Source organism: Dipodomys merriami, unplaced genomic scaffold, assembly GCF_024711535.1.
Source record: "Dipodomys merriami isolate MVZ:Mamm:240054 unplaced genomic scaffold, mDipMer1.0.p SCAF_15, whole genome shotgun sequence".
In the NCBI taxonomy this organism is placed as follows: Eukaryota; Metazoa; Chordata; class Mammalia; order Rodentia; family Heteromyidae; genus Dipodomys; species Dipodomys merriami.
In genome coordinates, this window is record NW_027202826.1 from 9500285 (window position 1) to 9527439 (window position 27155).

The 27155-nt window shown below is 35.8% G+C and overlaps 1 protein-coding gene across 3 annotated transcripts in view; it reads right to left on the reverse strand.

Annotated features, from left to right (window-relative positions):
- Lrba (LPS responsive beige-like anchor protein) overlaps nucleotides 1-27155 on the reverse strand; it is a 445034-nt gene that overhangs the window by 138693 nt on the left and 279186 nt on the right. For all 3 annotated transcript variants that reach the window (XM_070022191.1, XM_070022190.1, XM_070022192.1), the window contains exons 41-43: nucleotides 7061-7178; nucleotides 5335-5437; nucleotides 2825-2940 (exon numbers count right to left, since the gene is read on the reverse strand). In XM_070022191.1, the coding sequence (XP_069878292.1) occupies nucleotides 2825-2940; nucleotides 5335-5437; nucleotides 7061-7178 (337 nt within the window). The remainder of the gene's footprint in view (nucleotides 1-2824; nucleotides 2941-5334; nucleotides 5438-7060; nucleotides 7179-27155) is intronic.

Here is a 27155-nt window from a genome sequence, read left to right on the forward strand (position 1 = left end):
TATGTAGTGATGGAATGCCTACTGTCTAATATGTCATGTGAGCCTAGGAAATTATACATGGCACAGACAGAATAATCTTAAATAATACACTGAACCCTGCACTGTTGAATATGAACCATCCAAAACAAGTTACTAACTCTACTTGTAGCAAAGAACATACAGGGGACACGCTTAAATGATATTATAGAAGTGGTGGGGGTATGGTTCAAGTGGTAGAGTATCAGCCAAGCATGTGGAAGACCTTGAGTTCAAATCCAGTACAACAACAACAACAACAAAAACAAAACCAAAAATAGCCAGGTGCCAATGACTCACACACACCTGTAATCCTAACTACTCAAGAGGCTGAGATCTGAGGACCGAGGTTCAAAGCCATCCAGGCAAGAAAATCCATGAGACTCTTATCTCTAATTAACCACCAGAAAACTGGAAGTGGCTCTGTGGCTCAAGTGGTAGAGCACTTGCCTTGAGCTGAAGAGCTCAGGGACAGTGACCAGGCCCAGAGTTAAAGCCCCATGACCAACCAAAAAGAAAAAAGAAAAGAAAAACACATTGTAAGTCAAGAAAAACTATTTTGAGAGGTAGGATCATGTCATTTCATAAATGTTGCTCTATAATCATTATTATTAATTCAGTTTATTTTGGTTAACTAACTTACTACATCCAAAATATGTCCATTAAACTTGAAATATGCTTTTGGTCTCACACCCCAAATTAAAAATCCTTATGGTCTTTAATTATACAATCCTAGTTATGGGCATACTTCCCCACACTGTCTTCATCCCTTTCCTTGTGACTCTCCCTTCACTGGTAATTTGACAGTACAAGATGAGCCCCTTCCATTTCATTTCTTCATAATATTCTCTTTTCTTCACTTCTCTAGCACTCCTTTCTTTTGGCTAACAGTAATATCTCCAGTGATGTACTTAGCTTCTCTCTACCCCCAATTTATCTTTCATACAGCCTCTAAGTTATACACATATCACTTCATACACTTATCACTTATGTACTCATATCTTCCCAGTGAAGTGTCAATTTCTTAAATTGACAGAAAATCTTCTACCATGTCTCCACACTAACATAGGCATCTTTATATATACTTTATGCATTACACACATAAAAGTATAGGATACTTTTATTATTTGGTACATCTGTATGTGTGTGTGTGTTTTGCTGGGTACTTTTATTTGGGGTGTGTGTGTGTTGGTGTGTGTGTGTGTGTGTGTTGGTGTGTGTGTGTGTGTGTGTGTGTGTGTGTGTGTGTGTGTGTGTGTGTGTGTGTGTGTGTGTGTGTGTGTGTGTGTGTGTGTGTGTGTGTGTGTTTTGCTGGGTATACTAGATATAATTACTCAGAGTGGGAGCTTCAAGTACTTCACCGAGCTCCACCTCTGGCCATTATGCTTTAGTTTGTTTACAGAAAGCTTTGGATTAACTATGTCTGGGATTTTAGGTGTAACCACCATATCTGGACGTTCAGGGATATTCTGTATTTTCCTATCTCTATACACTTTTAGTTCCACACAGAATGACTTCTACTCTCCCAACTACACTGTCTACCAAAGTAATATCCTTCTTCCCTTTATTAAAGTCTTTATTTTCTCCTTATGCCCGTCAAATGGGTGATGTAATTTCCTCTTCTTACCCTTTTAATCCTTTTACCACTTTGTTCTTTTGTTACTGACTCTATATCCCTCTGTTATAGAATCATGTAATGAAGATTGAACATCCCTAATGAAAAAAATCTGAAATCTGAAAGTTTCAATGTTTAAGATCTCAGAATATTTGTATTTTTAAAACTTTTGGACTAGAAATGTGTAATTGGTAAACTCTGTGCATACATTCCAGAATCTGAAAAACTCTGGGAGAAATCTGAAATACTTCTAGTTTCAAAATTTCAGGTGAGGGATAGTTAAATTGTACTAATGTTTGTATGCAAAATAACTTCACTGTGAGTAAGCAATATGCTGATTCTCTTTGAATGTCTTTTGTGCCTCAAATACAAATTATGTCAGATTGTTGAAATAAATCTTAAATGCCTTACAAGTTCATTCCCCATTTATGTAGTTGACACAAAAAGAGACATATTTCTAGTCTTCATTCTTTTTCAGAGAAACCATTTCAATGGGGATTTTCTATGATACTGTATGATTATAGACCTTCTAAAGGGCCTTTTATTTTTTATTAAATTTTCCTATGTAGGTCACAATATACATGCACTTTAACTTAATATTGTACCCACAGGTTTAATTTTTCTAGGTACTACTTCACTGGTTCATCATAGGTTATTTAAGGGCTTTAAATTTCTATATTGTTCTTCATTCCATCCATTCTGTAATGGGTCCATTCTTACTATAATAAATAATTATAAATTTTTATTTTCTCTGTTTTGGAGACAAGTTTTATGCTTCATTATTTTATATCTTTCAAACAGCTGTTTACATGTTCTTGTAGAAATAATTTTGTCAATTTATTGTTTTCATTTTTTTGTTGGCATTCTTAGGGTTTTGAACTCAGGGCCTGGGTGATTTCCTTAGCTTCCCCTCAAGGCTAGGGCTCTACCACTTGCATCACAGCTCTGCTTCCAGCTTTCAGAGTCTCACAGACATTCATGCCCAGGTTGGCTTTGAACTATGATTCCCCGATTTTACCCTCCCTAAGTAGCTAGAACTCAGGTGTAAGCCACCAGTGTCTAGGTTCAACCTACTTTTATTAGGTATTCTAATAGAAATAAAATAAGGTACTCATGCTAGTACCCCAAACAATCCAATCCTACAATAAGTATAATTTATTATTTTGCATAGGACAGTATGTGAACGGAGATTACCTGCAATGGTGTTGAGAAACATCAAGTACTCAAAATTTGAAACCTCTCTGTGCTGCCACCGCTGGGTCATATTAGATGCTTTAAAAAGCTGACGTGGACTAGCTAATGAAATGCGCCTGCAAGAAAACAGAACTCAAGGTAAAATCAACTTAAACTTGAGATTAATTACGTTATTCTAACAAATCATGAGTTATCTATACTTACTCAATGTAATCCTGAAAAGCTCTATTCCTGTAAGCCTAATAAATGCTGGCTGCATCTTAATCTACAATTAACAGTTAACAAATGATTTGGACAAGCTATAGGTCTATTATGCATGTTCTATCATTCAGATAAGATACAATTAAAATGTCATTATAATATCTACATTCCTCAGAGGTTGATAAAATGGTACAATTAATAAATCATCATGAAAGGGACACAGAATCATGATCATATTTTTATGAATGTTAAGAAAAATATTGTACATTATAAATTTAAATGTTATGTTTTCATATCCTCTATAAGAAGGAAAAGGAGAATTTTCCTCATAGCTTTTTAGAAGACCTGGTTATTGAAATACCAATACTGAAGAAGACAACTGACCAGTGCTAGGACTGGGAAATAGATGGGGCAGGAATGTTCATTGCATTTAAAAGTGTGCTACTGCAGAAGGACAAGGTAAGTACTTCCTTAAAACATTTATTGGGTATGGTCCAAATCTATAAAATGTATCCAAAATAAGTGACAAAACAATTTTTGAAGGTAGTATTTCTATAGTAATATAATTACCACCTTGATAAAGTCTTCTCATCACCACAAAAGTTTACCTTATGCCTGTTTACAGTTAATCTCCATTCCCGTTCAAAATACCAATCAGCCCATAATGTCTGTAAGCCTGCCTTTTCTGGGCATTTCAGGTAAATTTCATTAGTAGTATTTGCTTCAGGCTTCATCCAATAATCAGAATGTGTCTGAAGATCAACAATAATGATCTCAAGTATCAGTAGTTCATTCTTTCTTGGATTTTTGGCAAAGACTTTTTCTTTTTTTTTGTTTTTTTAATGATTTTATTGTAAAAATAGTGTACAGAGGGGTTACAGTTACATGAGTACATTTCCTATTGAGCATTGTTACCTCCTCCTTTGTTTTTCCCCTACCATGCCTTTCCTCTTCCACCTCCCCACTCTTCCCTCCCCCCTGCCCCAAGTTGTAAAGTTCCTTTTCAATATAGTGTCTTGTACATCTCATTGTTACAATGGGTAAACCTGTATCCCTATTTAAGCATTTTGTTTTTTCCCTTCTCCTCCCCAAATTAGAAAACTGTATCTATGAAGTGTCAGAACACTCCAGATAGAAAACTGATGGCAAGATTAATGCTCTTGTGCTTCCATGTGCCACTGGTAGTGTGTCAGGATCAACACAAATATCTCTACCAGCTCACACCCAACAGTCTGAAGAGCATGAACTGCAAGGTTATCACACCTCAATTGGATAGAGTAGCAGATTCTAAACTCCAATAGAATCCAGGGGACTGTTTGCCAAGTACAGCCTGTTGACACTGCAGGCAAATTCAGGATATTCAGCCCTATTTCAGTCAAAATCTACAGCTGCTAAAGGCAATGGACACTCTTTTTTCCAGGCTGTTTTACTAATTTCTCAACAGAGCTTAGCACCTTTAAAACATATCATCCCTTGGATTCACATTTTCCTGGTTTTCCTATTATTTGAGCCACTCTTAGTTTTGGTGCTTCGTTTGAAGAGGTGAGGCTGGAGAAAAGGTTCTGTTTTCTTGCCCTGGCCTTTGTAAAAATAACATATTGTCTTAATTACACTCAATTTACAGTAAGTTTTGAAATCAGTGCTGAGGTTCCTCAGCACATAGCCATTCCATAATCTCTCTCCAAGTAGCTTTCTGATTTCGTGAAAAGGGCACTGTTTTTCTTTTTTTATTGCTTTGAAGTCTCAGATATCTCCTTGTAAACTTCCCAGCTAGTATTTCCAGTTGGACATCTCTCAGTGAGCTCAATTTGAATATACCTAAAACTAATCTGATCCTCTGCTCATCTACCTCTTCCCTACAACCCCAATCATGAGGATGGAAGAATGCATGACTATCACTGTTCATACCCAGGCTGAGACCTGGGAAGACAAACTGAGAATCTCCTTATCACCTTCCAATTCTACTCTCCAAGTCCTGTAAAATGTATTTTCTACAGATTTCTAAACAAGGATGCCTCTCTTCAATTATATCATCAAGGTCATATACCACCTGAATTAAATGTCTTCTTATGAGACTCTCAAAGTAAATCACTAGTTTCCACTGTTACCTGCCTTCCAATTTATTTTTTTGTTTAGAATACTAAAAACTTTGCCTCATGTTGGAATATTTGCACATACAGGGTGGTTGTATTTCTTCAAATTGAAATTGAAGACAGGAGGCCACGCATTACAAATAAAACATATTAATACATATTAGTGAGAATATTAATACAGAGTATTTTCTGTATTTGTCTCATGTAAAATAGTACCTGGTTTGAGGTAATCCAAAACTGGTTCCAACACCAACACGGGGGAGACAGTTCACCACTTTCTTTACTGTTGCAGGGTCTGGGAAGTTGAACATTATGGCAACTAGGAAAAGTAATTTAGTAAAAATTAGAACACAACATGACTTCTTTTCTGGAAAACTGGTTTCCTAATTCAATAGAAAAATCTCCCTACTTGAGTTTTAGTATTATTGAGTTTTAGTATTAGTCCTCTAGACGTGGTATTTGTTTCACTGTGTGCTCTTTTAGCATAGACAGTTTCATCTGTAAATAGTGTCAGAAGTTCTGAAAACTGCTGTCCTCTGAAAAGTAACAAAAATGAATTGTCATCAAATATGTTTCTCTAAGTTTCTAGACAGAACTGTTTTTAAAAATCAGGTTTATAAAGTTACCCTTCTAACACCAATAGCAAGAAATAGAGAGAAATTTCAGCTCTATTTTTCCCATGATAAAGAACTTAAAAACAATTTTCTGTAACACTTATGTATTTATAGATCATGTTCATATAATTTACATAAATTGAGGCCCTGAAAGAAAATTTTTCTTCTGTGGTTAGTGGAGAGATTTAAATGCTTTTTAGTCATTCCCACTTCAATAATTACACATGTGTGGGAAAATCAAAAGGCACCCATCAACATAAATCATGTTCAATATATAAATGTTAACCACAATGATATATATACATCTTTATTCCTTTTAAAAACTACTAAAGTCATGAAATTTAAGAGAAAATTTAGAAGGTATCAATTTGGTCCATCTGGAAATTTTATATATATGTCAACATCAGTATTATAATCACGATAGGCTTTAAAGTGTAAAAAAAATTAGTTAAAACAAAAATTACCTATATTATCATATCTCTTCAACACTAAAAATACCAATATGTTTTTAGTAAACATTCACTAATCATCTACAAAATATTTTTTCTAGAGGAATAATGTTTACATTAGAAGTGTGTGTGTGTATGTGTGTGTTTACGTGTATGGGGGGGTGAGGGGAGACCTTAAAGAGAAACAATTATTTGCATGGCATATGTATTATGTATAGTTTTTTAAGTATAGCATAAAGATTATAGAAAAATCAAATAAGAAATAATGCGGCAACATACACACAAAATTCACTCGGGTATTTTTTTTCTCCTTGTTCATCTCCACTACTACAACCTAGTACTTTCCCTCCAAATTCAAGTTATCTCCCTTTCTTGTCTTAATGGGCTCCACCAAGTTCCATTCTAAATCCAAAAATAGAATTTTAGTGTAACTTTCAAGAATGATGTAATACAAAGCAACCACACATCAGTACCATTTTCTGAGATTCTATTTTAAATAGGAATAGATTGGACAAAAGATAAAATAAACATGAGTCACTTGATGATCTCTACCCAAATGCAGTCAGCTATCAGGAGTTTAAAGAACAAAGCAACACTGGGGACATCAGCACTCCATAACTAATTAGACAGTTAAGTGGTTATTTGTCCCCCATATTTACAATCTGTGATATGGCCAGAAAACAAAAAGAACCACAACTGATTCTTCAAATGGGGGTGAGAGGACCTAGGAAGATCCATGCAACATAAAAAATGAGGTAAGTAGGGCAGAGAGTAGACTACAAAATCCAATCTAAATGGAAACAATATGGTATGTTCAAAAGTGACATCTTAAAGAGACAGAAGTTAACTGTGTGACAATGTGCTTCTGCAACATATTACCTCTGTTTGCCATAAAGATTTCCAGAGCTGTATTTTGCAAAAGATAACGTCGAGAAAAGATGGATCGTATCTCTGAAAACAGCCATTTTCCATGCAGCCCTTCTGTGTATGCCAGGATCTAGTAAAGGGAAAAAAAGAGTCCCACAAAGACAATAATTGGTGTTGGGTTTTTCTCTCAATTAAAATAAAAAGATTCTGTGAGAAAAAATTAATAGTTATTGAAACCGTTTAAAAGAGACTAAGAAAATGTACTATAATTTATGAAAAGGCCTAAAAGAAAAAGCAAATTAAAATATAAAACATCTAATTGTAAATATATGCCTAAGCTTTTAAAAAACAATGATATAATTTTATCACTTCTCGGGAATTACATATTACCTTTATTGATTGATTTTGAAATCATGTTATGGAAAATAAAGTTTCAGATAATATCTTAATGAGAATTAAGGAGAATTTCCTACATTCTTGTGAATCACATACATAAAACAATTCCATATAATATGAATACAATTTGCCCAGTAAAGTTCATGACTTAAAAAAAAAATCACTGTGTTAGTCACTATTAAGGCAATCATTCAGAAGGCAAAGACTAACTGTGTAAGAGGTTAAGTATCATTTTGTCAGCTAAAGCTGCACATAAACCTGCAAATGAGCTCAGCATAATCTCTCTATGGAGTGGGTGATTGTCAGAGTAACTTGTTACAGTTCTTGTCATCACATGTGACAGACACAGTTGCTTAAAATGCTCAAAGTAATCCCATCTTTAGCCCTAAGTGCCATTTAGTTGCATTTTTCAAAAAGATCATTCTAAAAGCTTAATTATGGAAGTGTTAAATTAGGCTGAGCATCTCTCTATAGAGAAAAGGGATATATTTCCTATCAGGGTCTGTTAAAGATCTGTGAAAGCAAGGTTAAACATTGAGATGTCTCTCAGAAGTAGTAACTACATTAGAAATACAAGAAAAACAGCACTGATAGCAGTGTAGGGATCAAGATGTGCAGAGAGAGAAACAAAAGAGGGCAAATTCTTTACCCTACACAACCTGTCCTTTTCTTGCTTCTGTTTTTTTCAAATCCCAATTGCAAGCAAATCTATATTATCCAATGCAAAGTGCTGTTCATTTGAACAATATCAGAAAACTTTTAAATTCAGTATGTATTTCAATTTTTCTACAAAAATTATTCTATTCAGATACAGCAGGAGTTTAAAAAGTGGGTATAAATCTGAGATATAATGATTTTTAAAGTAAAACTTCAAACAACTAATCATGTTCTCAGTTTTGAAACTGATAATAGAAAAATCCTTCTACTCAGACATATAACAAATACCAATGTAAGCAAGATCAAGAGAATTCAGCAGGAAGAAAGAAGATAAAAATTCTGGTTTTACTCTCCAGATATTTTCTTTATCCCCTTGTTTGCCTCTGCCTGAAGCATTCTTCTAAATCTCATCACTGGCTCACTGTTTTAGATTTCTGCCCATCTACCCTATCTGAGAATTAAACCCTACTGGCTCTCGTAAAAAGTCATCTAGTTCTAAAACACTTCAAAATTTCTTCAAAGTATCTGAAATGATAGTACTTGTCTGCTTGTCTCTGGTCTTTTCCTGAACAAAAATACTGGAATGTAAGTTCAACAAGAGTAAAAGAGTGCACACACTATTTTCAGCGTCTTCAAGCATATGTGGTTCATGCCTGTAAGACTATTCACTTGGAAGGCTGAGATGATTTGCAGCCAGCTTGGACAAAGAAGTTTGTGAGACCCTATTACAACCAATAAAATGCAGGGAGTGGTGGCATGGGATTGTCATCCCAGCTCTGTAACAAGTGTAAAGAAACAGTCCAGCTAACGTAGGCAGAAATGTGAGATGCAATTTTAAAAAAAGCAAGAAGTGCTGGCCCTGATTTCAAACCTCAACAAACAACAACAACCCTAGTTACCAATGGTACACTGGTCTATCAATGAGTCTACCTTTCTAGGTAGAGCAGTACAGCTGTTGCTTGTAATGGTGGTGATGTCAATGTTTGCACAGTTACAGTGAGCCAAATGAAGAATATATTCTAGGATACTCTATCATTACAAATAAATAGGGTGGAACACTGTTAGAAGACTTTTAATATACTGAGGTGGTTTCTGATTAATAAAACATTAATTACACTCTATTCCTTTGAACAGCATTTAAAGATCCACCTGAAATATAAGTGCTCTATTCTTTTTAAATGACTTTCATTTTACCCAGGGTAAAAAAATACTTAAAAATACAGAAGTAACAAAAGAGCCAGGCACTGGTAATTCATGCTTGTAATCCTAGCTACTCAGGAGGCTTAGATCTGATAATCGTGGTTCAAAGCCAGACAGGGCAGGAAAGTCTATGAGACAGTTGTCTCCAATTAACCACAAGAAAACAGGAAGTGGTGCTGTGGCTCAAAGTGGTAGAGCCCTAGTCTTCTTGTAAAACACTAGCCTTGAGCAAAAGAGCTAAGGGAGCTAAATACATAACTGACAATAACTAACTAAATAAATAAATGTAACAAAAGATCTGTGTACTCACTATTCAAACATAAAATTCTTCACATTTTGCCATATAACTGCATGTCTTAAGATGGTGTTGAACTTTCCACACACATGTACATGTAAGCCCTTCCTGATACCATTTTCCTCTTTTGTTAGAGCCAGCCATTGTCCTTGTTTTGAGGTCTATCATCCATGTGTTGGTTTTTTGCTTTTTGTGGTGCTGGGATTTGAACTCAGGGCTCCAAGCTTGCTATGTAGATGTCATCCTGCTTTACTCTCAGCCACACCTCCAGTCCTACATATAAGTTGCTGCTTTTTGTTTGATGTACATACTGGGGGGCTTGATCTCAGGCCTCAAACTCTCTCTTGGCTTTTTCCCTCATGGTTGGGTCTCTACCACCTGACTCCGGCTGCCAATTCCAGCCTTTTGCTGGGAGCTGGCTCTAAACTGCAATCCTCAGATCCCAGCCTCCTGAGTTGCTAGGGGTGTGAGCCTCCAGTGCTCAGATATGTATAAGTTCTTTTTTTGTTTGTTTGTTTGTTTGTTGTTGTTGTTTTGGGGGGGGTCCGGTTGTAGGGTCTGAACTCTGGGCCTGGGTGCTGTCCCTCAGTTCTTCAGCTTAAGGCTAGTGCTCTACCACTTGAGTCACAGCACCACTTCCGGCTTTTTTCTGTTTATGTGGTGCTGAGGAATCGAACCCAGGGCCTCATGCATGCAAGGCAAGCACTCTACCACTGAGCCAACTTCCCAGCCTCTATGTATAAGTTCTTATACTACTAGTATAACATATTTACAATTAGCATTGTTTTTCATGTTTCCAGACCTGATGTAAACAATATCTTATTGAAAGAGGTCTGGTAACATTTTCAAACTCCGACAGAAAATAAAGACAGAAGATTATTTATAATGTACAATAAAATCAAACATTAAAATCTGCACAAACATTACTAGTATAATTTTTGTAAAGAAAAGATTAACGAAGGAAAAGATTAATGACTGTGGAAAGAGAGATTGTTGAGGCTTAAAATAGAAATGAAGGTATTCTTAACTAAAGAACTACTACCTGAAACTAATAATAACATTTCTTTAAAGGACTGATTAGGAAAAAGTGTCAGTACTGAGAAGCAGCTGAGGGCTAGCGAAGCACGAGGTTCGATTCTTATTGGAATAGTAGTATGTGCCTGGTCTGAGGCTTCACTTCAAAGTCTCTAGAGTTCAATTAAAACTGGATTAGGTAGAAGCAGACCCTTCTTTGGGAGTTTCTGTTCACTGAAACTCTACATATACTGACAGCACCCTAGACAGAGGTCTAGCCCTCCAATGAATCAGTTGCTATGGAAACCGTATCATTACCATTGCTCTGCAGTTATGACCCCAAGTCTAGAACAGCTTGAAAGCTTAAGCCTACATCACTCTCTTCAAAATGTTTACTACCTTGTTTTATTATTGTTAGTATGATTATTAGTGAAAAATTTAACTTTCAGTTTTTAAAAATAATGTTTCAACAAAACTGGCTTGTGGGTTAAATGTTAAAAACAAGGGTATTATGAAAGAAAGAGATCGGAATTTGATGTATATGTAATATAAAATATATGTACACATATATTAAGTTGATTTGCATAAAAAATCAAACATACCTTCTGAAAAAATATACTATTTTTTCCAAGTAATATACACATTTCATCCTCCCATCAAACTGATAGTTTACCATGAAATAATAATAAAATTTATCATGTTGCATTTGCTTTTATCTTTAAAGCAAAACATTTTTATTCCCTTTATGAATTAATCCAAGTAAAGTTTTTTTCTCATTTTCATTAACAAACAACAGAAACTCACATTAACTGCTCAACTAGTTGAGATCCTTTCTTATGAGATATTTAATATTTTTGAAAAGTAGATTTAAAATAGTTAAAGCAATATTTGTATCACTTACGTTAAATGAGAGCTTTTGTTCCAACAACTATCCTCAGTAAATTTTAAACAGTTTGAAATCTTGTAGGAGAAATTTTTTTTGGAGGACATTTTTAATGTGAGAAAATTATCTCAAAAATAAGATATATTTACATGCAAGTCTGTATGTATTGAACAAAAAAGTATTGTTAAAATACTATTTTAAATATTTAACACTAGCAACATATCCTATTTTGAATGCTTCCTAATTTCCTGAGAAGTTTTAATCTTTCAGATAATTCCACATTGGTGTCTGAGGAATTTGGTAATAATAAAATCACATAATATATATACACATATATATAAAGAATAGAATAACTTCTAAAACTATCTGAAAGCATTTACTATACAGAAAAACTTTTAAACCTAGTATATAAAATATAAACTAATCATGTCATCAAATACACTATGACACCACTGCTAGAGAAGTTTAGAACATATTCTCTATATTCTGTATTCAGAACATAAAATTATAAATGATAATCACAAGCTTATACATTAGTATGGGAAACCAGTTCATTGGAATATCTTTAAAACAAAAGAACCTTCATATTCAAAACTCTCAAATCAAATCACCATCAAATATAGGTACAATAATTCTAATGTGAACAAATAAGTTCAATGTAATTTTAATCAAATAATTTGGAGTTACATCACAATTATTCATGTTATTCTTATATTTTGCTATAGTATTTTCAACTTGGTATCATAGGATATCACTGAAGCTATTCTACTAATATTGAATTCTGGTACTGACTTACTTCATTACCAACCATTACTGTTAAATTTTCAAAGATACATTCTTAAAGCAAAATATAGAGATTCTTAAAAATGTGAAAATAGTATATTTTTCTAGTGAAAAACCTTAAGGTAGTAATTTTTCTGTAATATATATTTATAAACACCTAGAATGTCCCTAAACTTTAAAAATAACAAAATAAAGGTCTCAAATACTAAACAATCTTTTAAATTAAATATGAATTGCTGTACTATTTTTACATCTCCGTATTTCCTTCTGCTTACTAGAGCTATGATGTAGTACGGTGTTCTCCTTAACATTTTCATGGGTGACAAATTCAATTAAACATATTCATGACTCTAATGTTCTTCTTGGCAGTTTTAGTCAGCATGAAAAATTAAAAATATATAAATAAAATGCTGTATGACCTTTGTATTGATTGGGCTAAAATGGCTTTAGCTTGGATGTGTGTGGTGGGGTGGTGGGAGGGGCCAGAGGGAGGAGGGGCCAGAGGGGAGCAGAGAGGCACACACTCTTATGTTTTCTCTTCCAATTACCAAAGGAGACGATAAAACCACAGCAAATGATGTATCAGCTCATTTTATCTTATCGCTTTGGGGCTAGGTGACAATGAAGTTCATATTTCACTGGCTCCCATTGAAGATTGTGAAAATTACTTGCCCTCATGACCTGGAATTTCACTAGAAGACAGAAATTTCTCTTCTGCAAAGTAATGCAATTTTTCAGATGTCAACCTTTAGCCCAGCTTTAAAAATTAATTTCATTTATATTAACCAATGATATTGATATTTTCACAGACCACTCTTTGATACATGAAGCACTGACTGGCAAATTGATGTTGCTTTAGATGGGCAAAACTATTTTATTTTAAGCTGTGATGGCAGACAGATTTATGGCAAACTGAAATTCCCATTTCATAATTTAATATTTGTGCTGGACTGATGCACCTTTAAGCCTTGGGCCAGTAAATAATTCAGACTCTTTACTTGGTTCTGTTTCATTTTCAATATTCCTCAGTTTAAAAATAATTTGCATTTTATATGGTATATTATTAAAAACCCTTTTATTGAGCTAACAGTTTATATATATCTTAGTGATTCAAAAGCCAAATGTCATAATAAAGGAGAAAAATAAAAAAGAGGGTATTTATTTATCTTCTAACTAATATTTAATTCCATTTTTTACATTTAAATATACCTGCAGTGCATTTTGGTGGTGGCTGTTGTTTTGGCACAAGGCAAGAATCTAAAACATACCAGATGAGGATATTAGGAGACAATAGCAAGTAATACAAATAGTTTATTTTCTTTTCCATAACAGCCCATAAGGTAAAGAGCTATATGTCAAATTTGCAGAGAAACAGCAAAATGAACTTAAATAAAAATCTGAATTAAAATGGAAATAGTTGGGTTTGAAGGTAAATACCTTCTTGAATTCAAGTGTAATTTTGTCCATTGTTTCACTAGATTTCATTGCCTAACTCCATATAGTAGCACATTCTCTGTTAGTTTGGAGCTTATACTTAAATGGAGTTTTTATGATGCTAGATCACTAGCCACAGTACCCAGAAGAGTCCCTGGAATATACAAGGTATGACTGATGGCTCAGCCTCACAATCTAAGTAAGATTCTATAAATAGTAACAGAGAGAATTACAATGTATTTTTTAAATGGAAAATTCACATGTCAGGGTAGTATTACTTCTGATGAAGAGGGACTAACCAGGACTGGATTTATCTTGTACCCAACAAATATTGAAAATAATTAACATATATGGAAGCCACAAAGTATAAGAGCTCCAGAGATCTGAGGTCATCCACTGAGTCAAAAAACAACCTGAAGCCAGAGAAGGATCATAACTCCCCCCCTCCAAACAGAACCTCCACAGACAGAGTAAAACAAGCTTCTGAAGCACTCACGAGGCTTTGCCATAGAAGTAGGGAAAATTATCATCATATAAATGCTGCTCTGATCTTGCCAAACAAGTCTTAAAAGCAAGATCCAGATGTATCAAACTACATCCAAGCAACTTAACTGTATACCAGACTAATGCATTCAAATATTCACAAAAAATATTTGCCACATAACTGGGTTAAATTCATCACAGCTGGCATTCAATTCAAAATTACCAGGCCCACACAAAAGCAAGAAAACAGAACGCATAATGAGTAAAGAAATTAACTGAATAAAACATCCAGGAATGACACATACGACAAAATTATTAGAATGGTACATCCAATAAAAACAAGCAGAGTTTAGGGTGAAAAATGATACCAGTGATAAAGATGGACATTTCAAAATGTTAACAAATCATTTCATGAACACACTGTAACTATCTTCAAGTTGTTTGTGAACAAAATGACAAAGCTTTAAAAATATGGAAGAGAGCTAGGTACACCAGTGCTGGCCTATAATCCCAGCACTCAGGAGACTGAGGAAGGAGGATAGTGAGGACACAGGACAGTCTAGGCCACATACTGAAATCATGTCTCTAAATAAACAAACAAATAGATAAACAAAATGAAACAAAGCCTGACGCAAGCCAGGTACCAGTGGCTCATGCCTATAATCATAACTCTTAGGCTAAAATCTGGAGGACCAGGGCGCTATGCCAGCCCAGCAAGTAAAGTCTGAGACACTCAATCTCCAAATAACTAGCAAAAAGCTGGCTCAAGGCTCAAGTGATCCAGTGCAAGGATAAATACATATGGCCACAATATAAGCATATTTTGACTTTTGTCTCTCAATAATTGATTTTTAAATAGATTTTTTATAAAATCAATAAAAATACAGACAGCATGACCAATCAGGCAAGAGGACCTGACATTCATAGGACATGTCATTTAACAGAAGTATAATATGCATTTACAAAGACAGAACAATTGGAGGGCTGGGAAGGTGGCTCAGGGGTAGAGTGCTTGCCTTGCATGCATGAGGCCCTGGGTTCAATTGCTCAGCACCACACAAATAGAAAAACTCGGAAGTGGTGCTGTTGCTCAAAGTGGTAGGGCACTAGCCTAGAGATGAATTGCTGAGGGACAGCGCCCAGACCCAGAGTTCAGGCCCCACGACCTACAAAAACAAAACAAAACAAAAAAGAACAGTTGGGGTCAGTGGCACATGACTGTAGTTGCAGCTACTTAAGAGCCTGAGGTGGGGGCACTGCTTTAACCCAGGGGGTCAAGACCAGCCTGGAAAACATAGCTTGTTTGTTTTTTAACAACAACAAAGATATACTTCATACCAAAAGCCCCAGTTGCAAAAACTATGACAAATTCAAACCAGGTAAAGTATTTTCCTTGACAAAAGTGGAAGTAAAGTGAATCAATAACAATAGTCCTATTGTAGAACATGATCACAGTTGAGGATAAATGAATTGCATATTTCAAAATAGCTAGAAGAGTAGACTTTAACTGTTTTTACTATGAAGAAACAATAAGTATGCACATGTTAACTAGCCTGACTTTATCATTCCACTATGATAGAAACAACCCTATAAATACATAAAATTATTACTAGTCAACTAAAGATAAAATACAAAAACTTAACTACAGAAAGATATCTGACAATTTCTCACAACTTTGAAATAGTATACTTTTAAATAACTAACGAACACTAGATAGAGCATCCGTGGCTCAGGCCTGTAATCCTAGCTACTCAGGAGGCTAAGATCTGAGGTTCAAAGCCAGCGAGGGCACAAAAGTCTGTGAGACTCTTATCTCCAATTAACCACCAAAAAACTAGAAGTGGAGTTCTGGCTCAAGTGGTACAGGTCTAGCCTTGAGCAAAATCACTCAGGGACAGTGTCCAGGCCCTGAGTTCAAGCCCGAGGGCACTAAGTAAATAGAAGAGAAGATCTATCAGAGTTCATAGACATCAGAAGAATAGAAGGGTATTATAAACAACTAATTTGGATATTGGCGTGATGGTCAGGTGTCTTGAATGTCACAAACTACCAAAGTCCTCTCAAGTGGAAACAGAAACATGATTAGCATTTTTATCAATTAAAAAATTGAATTTGTAATTTGATCTTCCCACAGAGTAAACTCAGGCTCAAACAGTTCCACTGGTAAATTCTACCAATCATTTGATGACTAAAGAGTACCAGTTCCAACAATTCTTCCTTATTTTGTGAGGTCAGCCTTACCCACATGTCAAAGACAGATAAGCACATTACAAGACAAGACAATTTAAGAACCAATCTCCACTTTAAAAAATTATGTAATTTGTAAGGTGCTGGTAGCTCACACCTGTAACACTAGCTATTCAGGAGGAGGCAGAAATCTCAGGATCAAGCCAGCCTGGACAGCAAAGTCTGTAAGTCACTACATAATACTCCTTTTTCCAGTAAACTTTGCACTCTTAAAGGCCATGGTTTTGTAAAATCTCTGACTTCCCAGGAAGAGTCAACCATTCTCTGCAGTGTATGATCCCAGTCTTAACACAGCTTTCATTTATTTGCACGTTTCCCTCGCTAGACATTTTTGAAGCAGCAGTGTAACTGCACATTATTTTTTAATCCCAGGTTACTCAACGTATTACAGAACTTTAAAAATGTGTACTGAGTGAATAAAAGATGAAATTAACTATGTTAGTTGTGAATTAATTGCTCCATTTCCTGTTCTTTGTTTCTACAATCCTGTTCAAAATTGAATGGAAAGGAGAGCTTTCTTGACTAGTTAGAATAGCAAATTCTATGTCTTAGTTCTCAGCAAGGGTACTGGAAGGTATGGTAGGGGGAAATTAAGGCCAGCATTTTTGGGGGGTAGGGGCAACTATAGAGAGTGGTTAACATAATCTCTTATAAATACTAAGAATGGAAATCAGGAGTTTATTGGAAAGGAACTTATAAGGAGAAAAAAGTAGATGCTGGTTATGGAATGCATGCTGTGCCCCTCTAAAATATGTTGAATTCCTAACATCCAATGTTACGGTAAGAACAGTTGGGACCACCAAGTAGAGACTATGCCACAAAAGAACCTGTCAGATGGGAATGGTCCCCTGATGTAAGTGGCCCCAAAGAGATTGCAGCCATCATTCTGCCTGCGGAGGATAGAAGCAGAAGTCAGCAATCTCCCACCTGGAAGAGAGCCTTCACTAGAATGAACCCTGCTATGTCCTGATCCACCAGGATTATGAGAAATAAATTTCTGTTGCTTATAAGACATTTCAATGTACAGTGCTTTACAGTAGCCTGTTGTGGCAAGCATATTTGGAGGAAAATTATCAAGAACAACTGCCATGCAAAGAATTATTATAACCTAAGAGAAATATGTTTAACATTTTCACCTCCTCCAAAAAAACAGGGAATCAATGGAAGTTTTTAACTATGTATGTAATGTGAATTTGCTATTTTATCGAAGAATATCTGACTAAATGAGACAGATAAGAGTCCCAAACATGAAAGATAGGTAAAACAAACAAACAAAACCAAAACCATAAACAGACTTGTTAAGTACAAAAAATGAACACGGAAGTAGCTTGTAAGAAACAGAAAAATTCAAACAGTATTAAACATGTACAAAAAATTTCAAGTAAGATTTGTAAAGGATAGAAAACATACAATGTAGGCCACAAAAAAGTATTGTAGAGCCGGGCGCTGGTGGCTCACGCCTGTAATCCTAGCTACTCAGGAGGCTGAGATCTGAGGATGGCGGTTCAAAGCCAGCCCGGGCAGGAAAGACCGCGAGACTCCTATCTCCAATAAACCACCAGAAAACCAGAAGTGGCGCTGTAGCTCAAGTGGTAGAGCGCTCGCCTTGAGCTGAAGAGCTGAGGGACAGCGCCCAGGCCCAGAGTTCAAGCCCCACGACCAAAAAAAAAAAAAAAAAAAAAGTATTGTAGATTAAGAGGTGGAAAGGTGAGTCACACCACTCCAGTATTTAGGTAGATCTTGAAGGTGAGGAGGAAGTGCCTTCATTTCAGAGGGAGACAGTGTTCCATCGGGAGCAAAGCGCACGTTCCTTCACTCTCCAGCGAAATCAAGATAATGATGTTCTCTGAGGCAAACACAAGACCTTCAAAGCCCACTGTAAGAATTTGGGGTTTTCTAAACTTGAAGTTGCCCAACCGGAAAGGAAACTCCCTTGTAGAGTTTTACAGAATATTATTCCGCTGAGACTCCCCCAAGAGGAACAGTCTCCTTGCTATGTAGCAAGACTCAGGCTAAGAAAAAAACAAGACAGAACATACCCTAACTAAACTAATTTTTCTGAATCAAGAGTAAAATAGTTTACTTTAAATGTACTTAAATAGTTCAGTACCTGCCTAGTGGCATAATCTAATTCAACTAAGAGTAAAATTGTTTTAAAATATTTAAAATCTATATACACTAGTAAATAGGAAAAAATTAACTTTTGTTTTTAATACAACGTCTCTATTACAAAGTGAACATCAGAAGGCATTATTCATATTTTTTATGTTTGGAAAACTGAGTAAAATATTATACTTTTCCATGAAATGCTCTATTTTTTTCTTCTAGGAGGATGCAATATGTTTTCATAGTTTTTCAGTTTTGTTCCTTATTTCATTGCCTCAAAAGATTCATTACTTTGATGACCATTGATCAGAGACCCAAGCTCAATCTATAATACGTATTGAGATAGCAAATAATTCAGCCTCACTGACCGTGTACGTGGAAATGGGCTATGCCCTAGATAAATGGCCTACCTGCCTCGGACATAGATTAGGTCATCATTCAAACTAACTACAGATCTCTAGAACAAATACAAGGTAACACAGATTCACTTTAGCAAATGACAGTGTGCAGATTCTTCCTTTAAAGAGTTACAGTGCCATCAAGACACCATGGCATAGGATTAAAACCTCAGAAGTCAGTACTGCAATGATAATTTCATATTTTTACAAAATACCAATTATTCAGCACACATATTTTCTCTTTCACTAGGGCATCTTATAAATTATGTTATATCATTATGAAATAAAATATATAAATTATATTATGCCAAGTTGCAGACATGAAATCAATTATTGCATACATTTCTTCTCATATATAAGTAGGCTTTATTTTGTTCCTTTCAAATTTCCAATCTCTTTTTTAATTTATTTTGCTATTAGAAGTTTGAAGGAAGTACTATTTAGAAAGGAAGAACTTCTGCTACCCAGATATATCTTGACATTAAATTCAACAGAATACAGTTTATTCACTAATCTTATAGGCTTAAAAATAAAATGTGCTATCACAAAACAAGATTCTTCTGTGGGAAACAGGTTTCTACTAATTATGCAAAGAAGCAAATACAGCAGAATAACGTTTTGAAATTTATAGAAAGCACAATTACTAATGAAAAGACTGTGCTGAACGAACGGAAGAAAAGAAGACCAATTATATTCAGAATGACACTTCACTCCTTTCAGGTGAAGACTATAGTAACTGTCTTGGCCCTGGTAGAATGACCACAGACTTTTAGATCTTCTCTTGACCTATAGCAGACTTCAGAGGCTGATCATTAACCTCCTTTCTAAGTCTGTTTTGTTGCCTTCCTCTATAATGCCTTCCTCTTTTAGAAAGCAACATATAGGGAATTCTAATAAGGGAGATTGTCAATTAAGAGAATAACAGATATGGTCAGTCTCTCTCTGTCTCTGTCTCTATCTGTCTGTCCATCCCTCTTTCTCTCTCTCTCTTTCACTCACACACACACACACACACACACACACACACACACACACACACACACACACACACACACATTCTCCTTTCTTTTTAAAATTTTTACTATGAATAATATCAAACATCTACAAAGGTAGACTATTTATAATGAAATTTTCCAAGCATGAATGAAGACTAATGATTTAGTTCAAAAATTCAAAAAAAGTTGACATCCAACACACTTCTTAGAAAGTTATTGAAAGATGGGTATTACCAAAAAAGGGGATAGTGCAGTGAAGAAAAGGTAACAGAGGATCTGCAAAACAGAGAATCCTGGGGAGTATGATTCCACCAAAGTCAGATACAGGCCATGGGTAAAAAACGAACAGCAGGAGAGGCGGAAGCAGTACAGTGCTCCATGCTACAATGTAGGAATGACCATCTTAAAACTATTTCTCACATCCTTTGCCAACAGACAATCGTGGAGAATCCACAATAAAAGTATTTGTACAATTCAATAGATGGCAGAGGAAAAAAATGAGAAGCTGCCGCTCTCCGGGGATGCCTGAGTAGCTTCCCCATGACAGTAGCTGTGGTTTTCCTGCAATTCCTGAACTTTCACATTTCTTGGAAACCATCACTTGTTTTTCTACTGGTTAGCCACTGATGCCAGGCATAAAATTTCTTTCTTTTTGAATTACATAGAGTAGTTTCTATCTTCCTGACCTAACCCTGACTGATTCAGAAATGCTTTAGGTAAAAATACTGAGGTGATGGATCTTTTGATGCTTCAGTGAATGACCATTATATACACAGTCAGTATACTGTAAACACTGACTTTTGATTTCATTAAGATTGTGAACTCCCTATATTTGGAGGATAGGAGAAATTATGTGTGAGTAATATGATGACAAAGAGTGCCAGATTTCTAATTTCCACAGGAGAAGTGTGTGTATGTGTATGTATTTAAAGTTCACAATTTAGAAAATAGCATAAGTCCATCATATTTTAAAATGACAGTCTTAGAAGAGTGAGACAAAAGACTGCTTTTAGGTTATACAGAGCCTTTCATCAACATTATGTAGCTTAGTAGATGATGTCTTACCTTGTTAAAAATAAAAGGATATTTTAAAAAGCTTATCAGAGAAAACAATAGAAATAGGGACCTGGGCACTGTCCCTGAGCCCTTCTGCTCAAGGCTAGCACTCTACCATTTTTGAGCCAGTGCTACTTCCAGTTTTTGAGTGGTTAATTGGAGATAAGAGTCTCATGGGTACTTTCCTGCCCAAGGTGGCTTCGAACCACGATCCTCAGATCCCAGCCTCCTGAGGAGCCAGGATTACTTGCATGAGCCACCCATTGGTGCCCAGCTAGAAACAGCAAGTTTTTTTTTTGTTTTTTGTTTTTGTTTTTGTCAATAGTGGGGCTTGAACTCTGGGCCTGAGCGCTATCCCTCAGCTCTTTAGATCAAGGTGGGCGCTCTACCACTTAAGCTACAGCACCACTTCCAGAAATAGCAAGTTTTAAAAAGACACAACACACAGTTTCAAACTAAGGAAGAATATATTCTCTTCGTAATTCATATAAGCTCATAAAATTATTTAGGAAGCTAGGCATCGGTGGCTCATGCCTGTAATCCTAGGTACTCAGGAGACTGAGATCTGATCATTACAGTACAAGCAAGCCAGGTCATAAAAGTCCTTGAGACTCTTATCTCCAATAAACTATTCAGAAAGAGCCGGAAGTGGCACTATGGCTTAAAGTGGTAGAGAGCTAGCATGGAGCAAATAGTAGCTCAGGGTCAGACCCAGGATCTGAGTTTAGCAAAAAAGAAAAAGAAAAAAATTATTTAAGAGAATGTTCTCATCCTTAAGGACATTCGGATGTCAATTCCTGAAGAGGGGCAGGGGGAGAACAACAAAAGGTGTGATTCTGATCAAGATGTACTATATCCATAAATGAACAACTGATGCTAATTTTAATAAAAGAAGGACAACCAAATCGAATAACTGATAATTTTGAGTGGGACTCACTGAGATGAAGAGGGCACAGCTGAAATGTGCCTCTCTTCACAGAGATGGACTCAGATTAAACTTTACCAGGAAAGACCCACATACATGTGACTCCTCTCTGCCACCATTCCAGAGTAACTTGCCTCAAAGCCCTACAAAGTGTTTAAGAGGGCAGGCTATTCAAATCCAACGTGTCTATCCTAGGTGAGATCACTTTCATCAAATCCCATTGTTAGCCTAGAGCCTGGATGCGAGTGCTACAGCTTGGCTTAGTTCTCTGCAAAGGCCCATGTATTAAAGGCTTGGTCCCTAGCCTGTGGTACTGTTGGGAAGTAGAATTCAGTGAGAAGAAGTCACCTAACTGGGGTGTGCACTTGTGAGAGTTCTAGCTCCTTTTTCTTCTTACTTTCTGGCCACCATGAGGTAAACAGGGTTCCTCTGCCTAGCACACCACACAGTACACTTCCTGTCATGATGGGCACCTTGTATCATGACCATAGGCCAAAACCAAGCCATCATGGGCTGAAACCTCAGAACCATGAACCAAAAGAAACCTTCCTCCTAAATGGACTCATTCCCTTGCTCATGTAACCGTAACCACTCTGTACAGTATCTTTACAATAAAAAATATATTAAAAACAACAACAAAAACAAACCTTTCCTCCTCATAACACAACATCTCAGTGCTTCAGAATAGCTATCTCCTATGAAGGAACAAATGAAGTACAGAGGAATTTAAAAAGGATAGAACAGAAATATAGTGATGTAGAAGAAGAACTATTAAAGGACTGGGGGGAATATCTGCCCTTAGAGATAAACACTAATAATCAGGAAACCCCAGTGACTATAATAGACAATAGAGTTAACAAAGTAAGAGACAATAAATAAGAGTTCCCAGAAGAGACTTGATGTCAAGTTCCAAGTACCTCTTGGAATCTTCTAAGTCCTCCCACAGACTTCCCTTGCTATCACTGCCACCTTGGCGACTGCTGTGTGGACTTAACAAGCTTTACTATTATAAAGTTGAAAGGCTGATGTGTAAGTACTACAGCCCTCTCAGCTCTCAGATGGCACTATTCTAGGGTGGGACAACTCTTAGATGCAAGAATTAGATCACATATTTTATATTGTTTCCAAAACCTTTGTGATAGAATTGAACTCCTCACAAATGGCTTATTGGATACCTGGCAATGCCCATTCCCTCCCAACCATCATTTTTCCACTTCCCTGTTGGTGTCACCTGAGTTTTCCACATGAACTTTTGGCCTTTCATTCTTTGCCTCAGTGTCTCTATCTGGAGAAACCTAAAGAAAGACAATTCCTAAACAAGACTCCTTTCTTGTACTTTTACTTGAGTAACAAAGAGAAAAGGAGTTGGAAAAGGAATGGGTGGGGGGGAGAAAGAGAGAAGAGAGGGAGCAAAAAGGGGAAGGGGAAAAGAAGGTATTACAAACCTCACACTATTACACCTCATCAAACCCCTGTAACAATAGTGGAACAACACAATTACTCAGAGAGGTAAACTAGAAAGTTGTGCCAGCCCATTTGGGATTTCAATTCAAAATTAAAGATTAGTAAAAGCAGCAGCGATATGAAATCAAGTTCAATCTCCATTTGGCCCCCTTCCCAAGCCAATGCTGTTTCCTCTCCTACTTAATGTTTATATTTATCTTAAACATCTCTGTTAATGTACTTACTGTCTCTCTTTTCCACCTCCTTCAGTGAGGACTGTTGTCCTTCCTGGCATATCCTTTGAGCTAAGGGACTATGTAGACACTTAGAGAATATTTGTCAGCTGAATTACTTATCCTCAAAATTAAAATGCTTCAGCCTTATTTTATCACCTTTATCTCTTCTCTAACTCAATTCCTTTTCCATGACCTCACAGAACACTCTAGCCTCCTATCACACTCTAGCTTCTAGACCTTACCCCTTTCTGTTCCCTCCTCTCCAGGAATAAACTTTCCTTAGACAGCCCTCATGGCTCATTCCCTAACTCCATTTAGATCTCTTCTAATGTGCACACTATTAAAGAGGCATTGTTTTATCAATCTTCTTGTAATGATCACCCTATGATATGCATTCTTATTTGTACATCTATCTCCACTAGCTTATATGTTCATTAAGAGGAGAATATTGTCCATATTTGTTGACTAGTATATTCTCAATTCTTAGAACAATATTTCTGGTATGGAGTAGATAGTAAACAAATCCTGTTGAAGGAATAGATGGGCACAATGTAAAGCAATAAAAACATGAAACCATCATGTTTAAGTTTTCTGAAACCTTCCAAAAGTACCAGTAAGAAATATGAAACTAGGAAAACTCGGTACTTCAACAGCTGTTCAGTAAAAGGATTTAATATTTCAACTCTAATGATTGAAGTAAGATATAACACAGGGACTCAAAAGACAGTTTTTAGCACCCGGCTTCTGTGCAAGATCTCGAGCAAGTGGACGTTTAAACCAAAATGGAAACTTCATGCATGTTTAATTAAATATCATCTTGATACTTTTAGCTCCATTTTCCAGCTACTACTATTAATTTTGAACAAGTTGTTGAAAAGTAGATGATAAAGTTCACTTTGTAACTGGCATGCTCTTACAGATCTTATAGGTACTGTCACTCTCATCTCCCTCTTGGAGCTTGATTGATTACTCCTTTCTCTTATGTTCATTAATCTCATCACCTTATCTTTTATACTACTTCATTTTAGCAGAAAGGTAATAATAAAACCCTCATCCATTATCCTTTTACTCATCTAGTCAAGCGGAAATGGTTAATAACATGCTACAAATTGAACTTCAATCACCTCATTTTCTCCTTTGTTGAATACACATTAAAATATATTCCAAAAGTGCAATTTGTTTTACAGGAGAATTTGTGTTATATTGCCACAGACAACCGAAATTAAGTGTTTCTCGGTTTGGTTATTAAATATATCCAAGTGCTCTTTTATCGATAATACTAAAACATTAATTCATTTTATTAGGGTATACTACCCAAGCCTGATCTCCTAGAACACAAAGACATTTAGACTACCCATGTGCTATGATGGATCATTTATCTTCTAAAAAACAGTGCTAGTGATAATTTATGAATTGGTACGTTATTACAGATGAAATTGCTCTCTATTTTTAAAAGTTAATTTGTTTACATGCAGCCTTATCTCAAAATGCAAGCTCTATTAGTGAAGAGGTCTATAACTGTCATATAAAACAGAAGAGAAGAATGGGTATATACATAAAATAGAAAGATGATGATTTAAGATTTTAAAACTATAACCTTAGACTGGAATAAATTTCTATGCAATTAAACAATGGTTTTCAAAAGGAAAAATGACTCCTGAAGTTATACAAAAGTTTCATATAGATCACAACAAATACAAAGCTGGATATTGAAGATATTACTCACCTACCTAGAAAATGTTCTCTAAATCCACGAAACTATTTTAACAACAATGCCAATTCTTCACACTTATTTAAAATAAATTCATCTTTACTAAGGAAAACATGTATATAGCTTTTCTTTCCCACCTTAAAGTTTTAAAAACATGCTCCCTTTTATTCATTAGATTTTTTTCAATGTAAAATAAACACACAGATGACACGTAATAACTAAAAAGTTTGTAAAAATTTATAGGATCATCACTTAAGTTCTTACTTTTCCAGAATGAAAACAGGAGATACTATGCCAAATTTATATTAATGAATATATATTAATATTCAACAATCAGTTCTGCCAATGAATAAGCCTACCTTCCTCTTAACATGCAGACTTTTGTTTGCTCATAGACTGCCCTGCTTCCATGATTCAACCTATCAGGTTAGGCACAAATTACATATCATAATTACATTATGCACTGAAAGAATAACCCTTGCTTCCTATAAAACAGGCAAAACAAAAGAATATTATGATAACAAGAATCTAAAACCTATTAGCTTGTATTTTTGTATGGGGTGGAGACATGGAGAAAGGTGTTTTGTTGTTGCTATTGTTGTTTTAGTGGTGCTGGTGAGAAGTGAACCTCAGGCCTCCTGTATTTTAGGTATAAGCTCTACCATTGAGCTACAACTCTGCCCAAGGGCCTGAAAGTTTTTAGATACTTAGTATTACAAAGAAGCTATGGGAGGGGGCTGGGAAGGTGGTTCAGTGGTAGAGTGCTTGCCTTGCATGCATGAGGCCCTGGGTTCGATTCCTCAGCACCACATAAGCAGAAAAAGCCAGAAGCGGTGCTGTAGCTCAAGTGGTACCAAGGCCCAGAGTTCAGGCCCCATGACTGAAAAAAAAAATGAAGCTATGGGAACATTCTATTAAGCTGATCTTGCCATAAATACTGAATCTGTTTCCTTTAAATACAGGAGAATTAGTATTGCATACTTTTCAGTGTATGACAATTGAAAGGGAATTTGAAAGGAATTGACAAAGATCAACAAAGCTATGTATGCAGGAGTTTTGATTTCAATCTCCAAACATTCTTGAACTAGAAAAATTATCACTGCCTATAAACAAATGAGTTCATCAGTTGAATGAGGATCTGGGCAAATCAGCTGTTTAATGAGAACTGGAGCAAGAATGAAAGAGGCTTTGCTTCACTGCTGACAAAGTTGGAGCAATGACTGATAGATGGACAGGCAAAAGCCTTGTTCTGAAATCACAACTACATTCAACAATGCTAAATAGCAAGATGGAATGAGTCATTAAAATAATTTTATTTTAGAGTGTTTTGGGATTTATACAGAATGGTTTCAGCTTTACTTTTTGCAACTTTTACCTGTCTGGCTTAATTCTCACCATTCTGTTTACTTATCTGCTCTCTTCCCAGATGTATATAGATGTTTAATGTTTAAACAAGCACAAATTTCAATTAATGCAATACCAGCAATTACCAGTGATGGTTAGGAAAACATATCTTATTAGTTAAAGGTCTTCTTTAGCTGGGTAATGCTTTAAATGACAGGTGAGGAAACTAGCTCCCTTTAAAATTAAGTTAATCCACGATAGAAAATACTTTTTTTTAATAGCTTATATCTTCTTATGTTACTACTTACTACTTAACCTACAAGATCACAGTGAGAAAGAAATTTTCATGTAAAATTCTTTCTCTTTCTTCTCTTCACTAAATTTTTTGAGATCGTGTCTCACTACATAAGCCAGGCATGCCTTGAGCTCACAGATTTCCCTGAGTTCATGTCTCAAATAGTGTAGTGTACCACTACACTCAGCTAGAAATACTTCCATTCT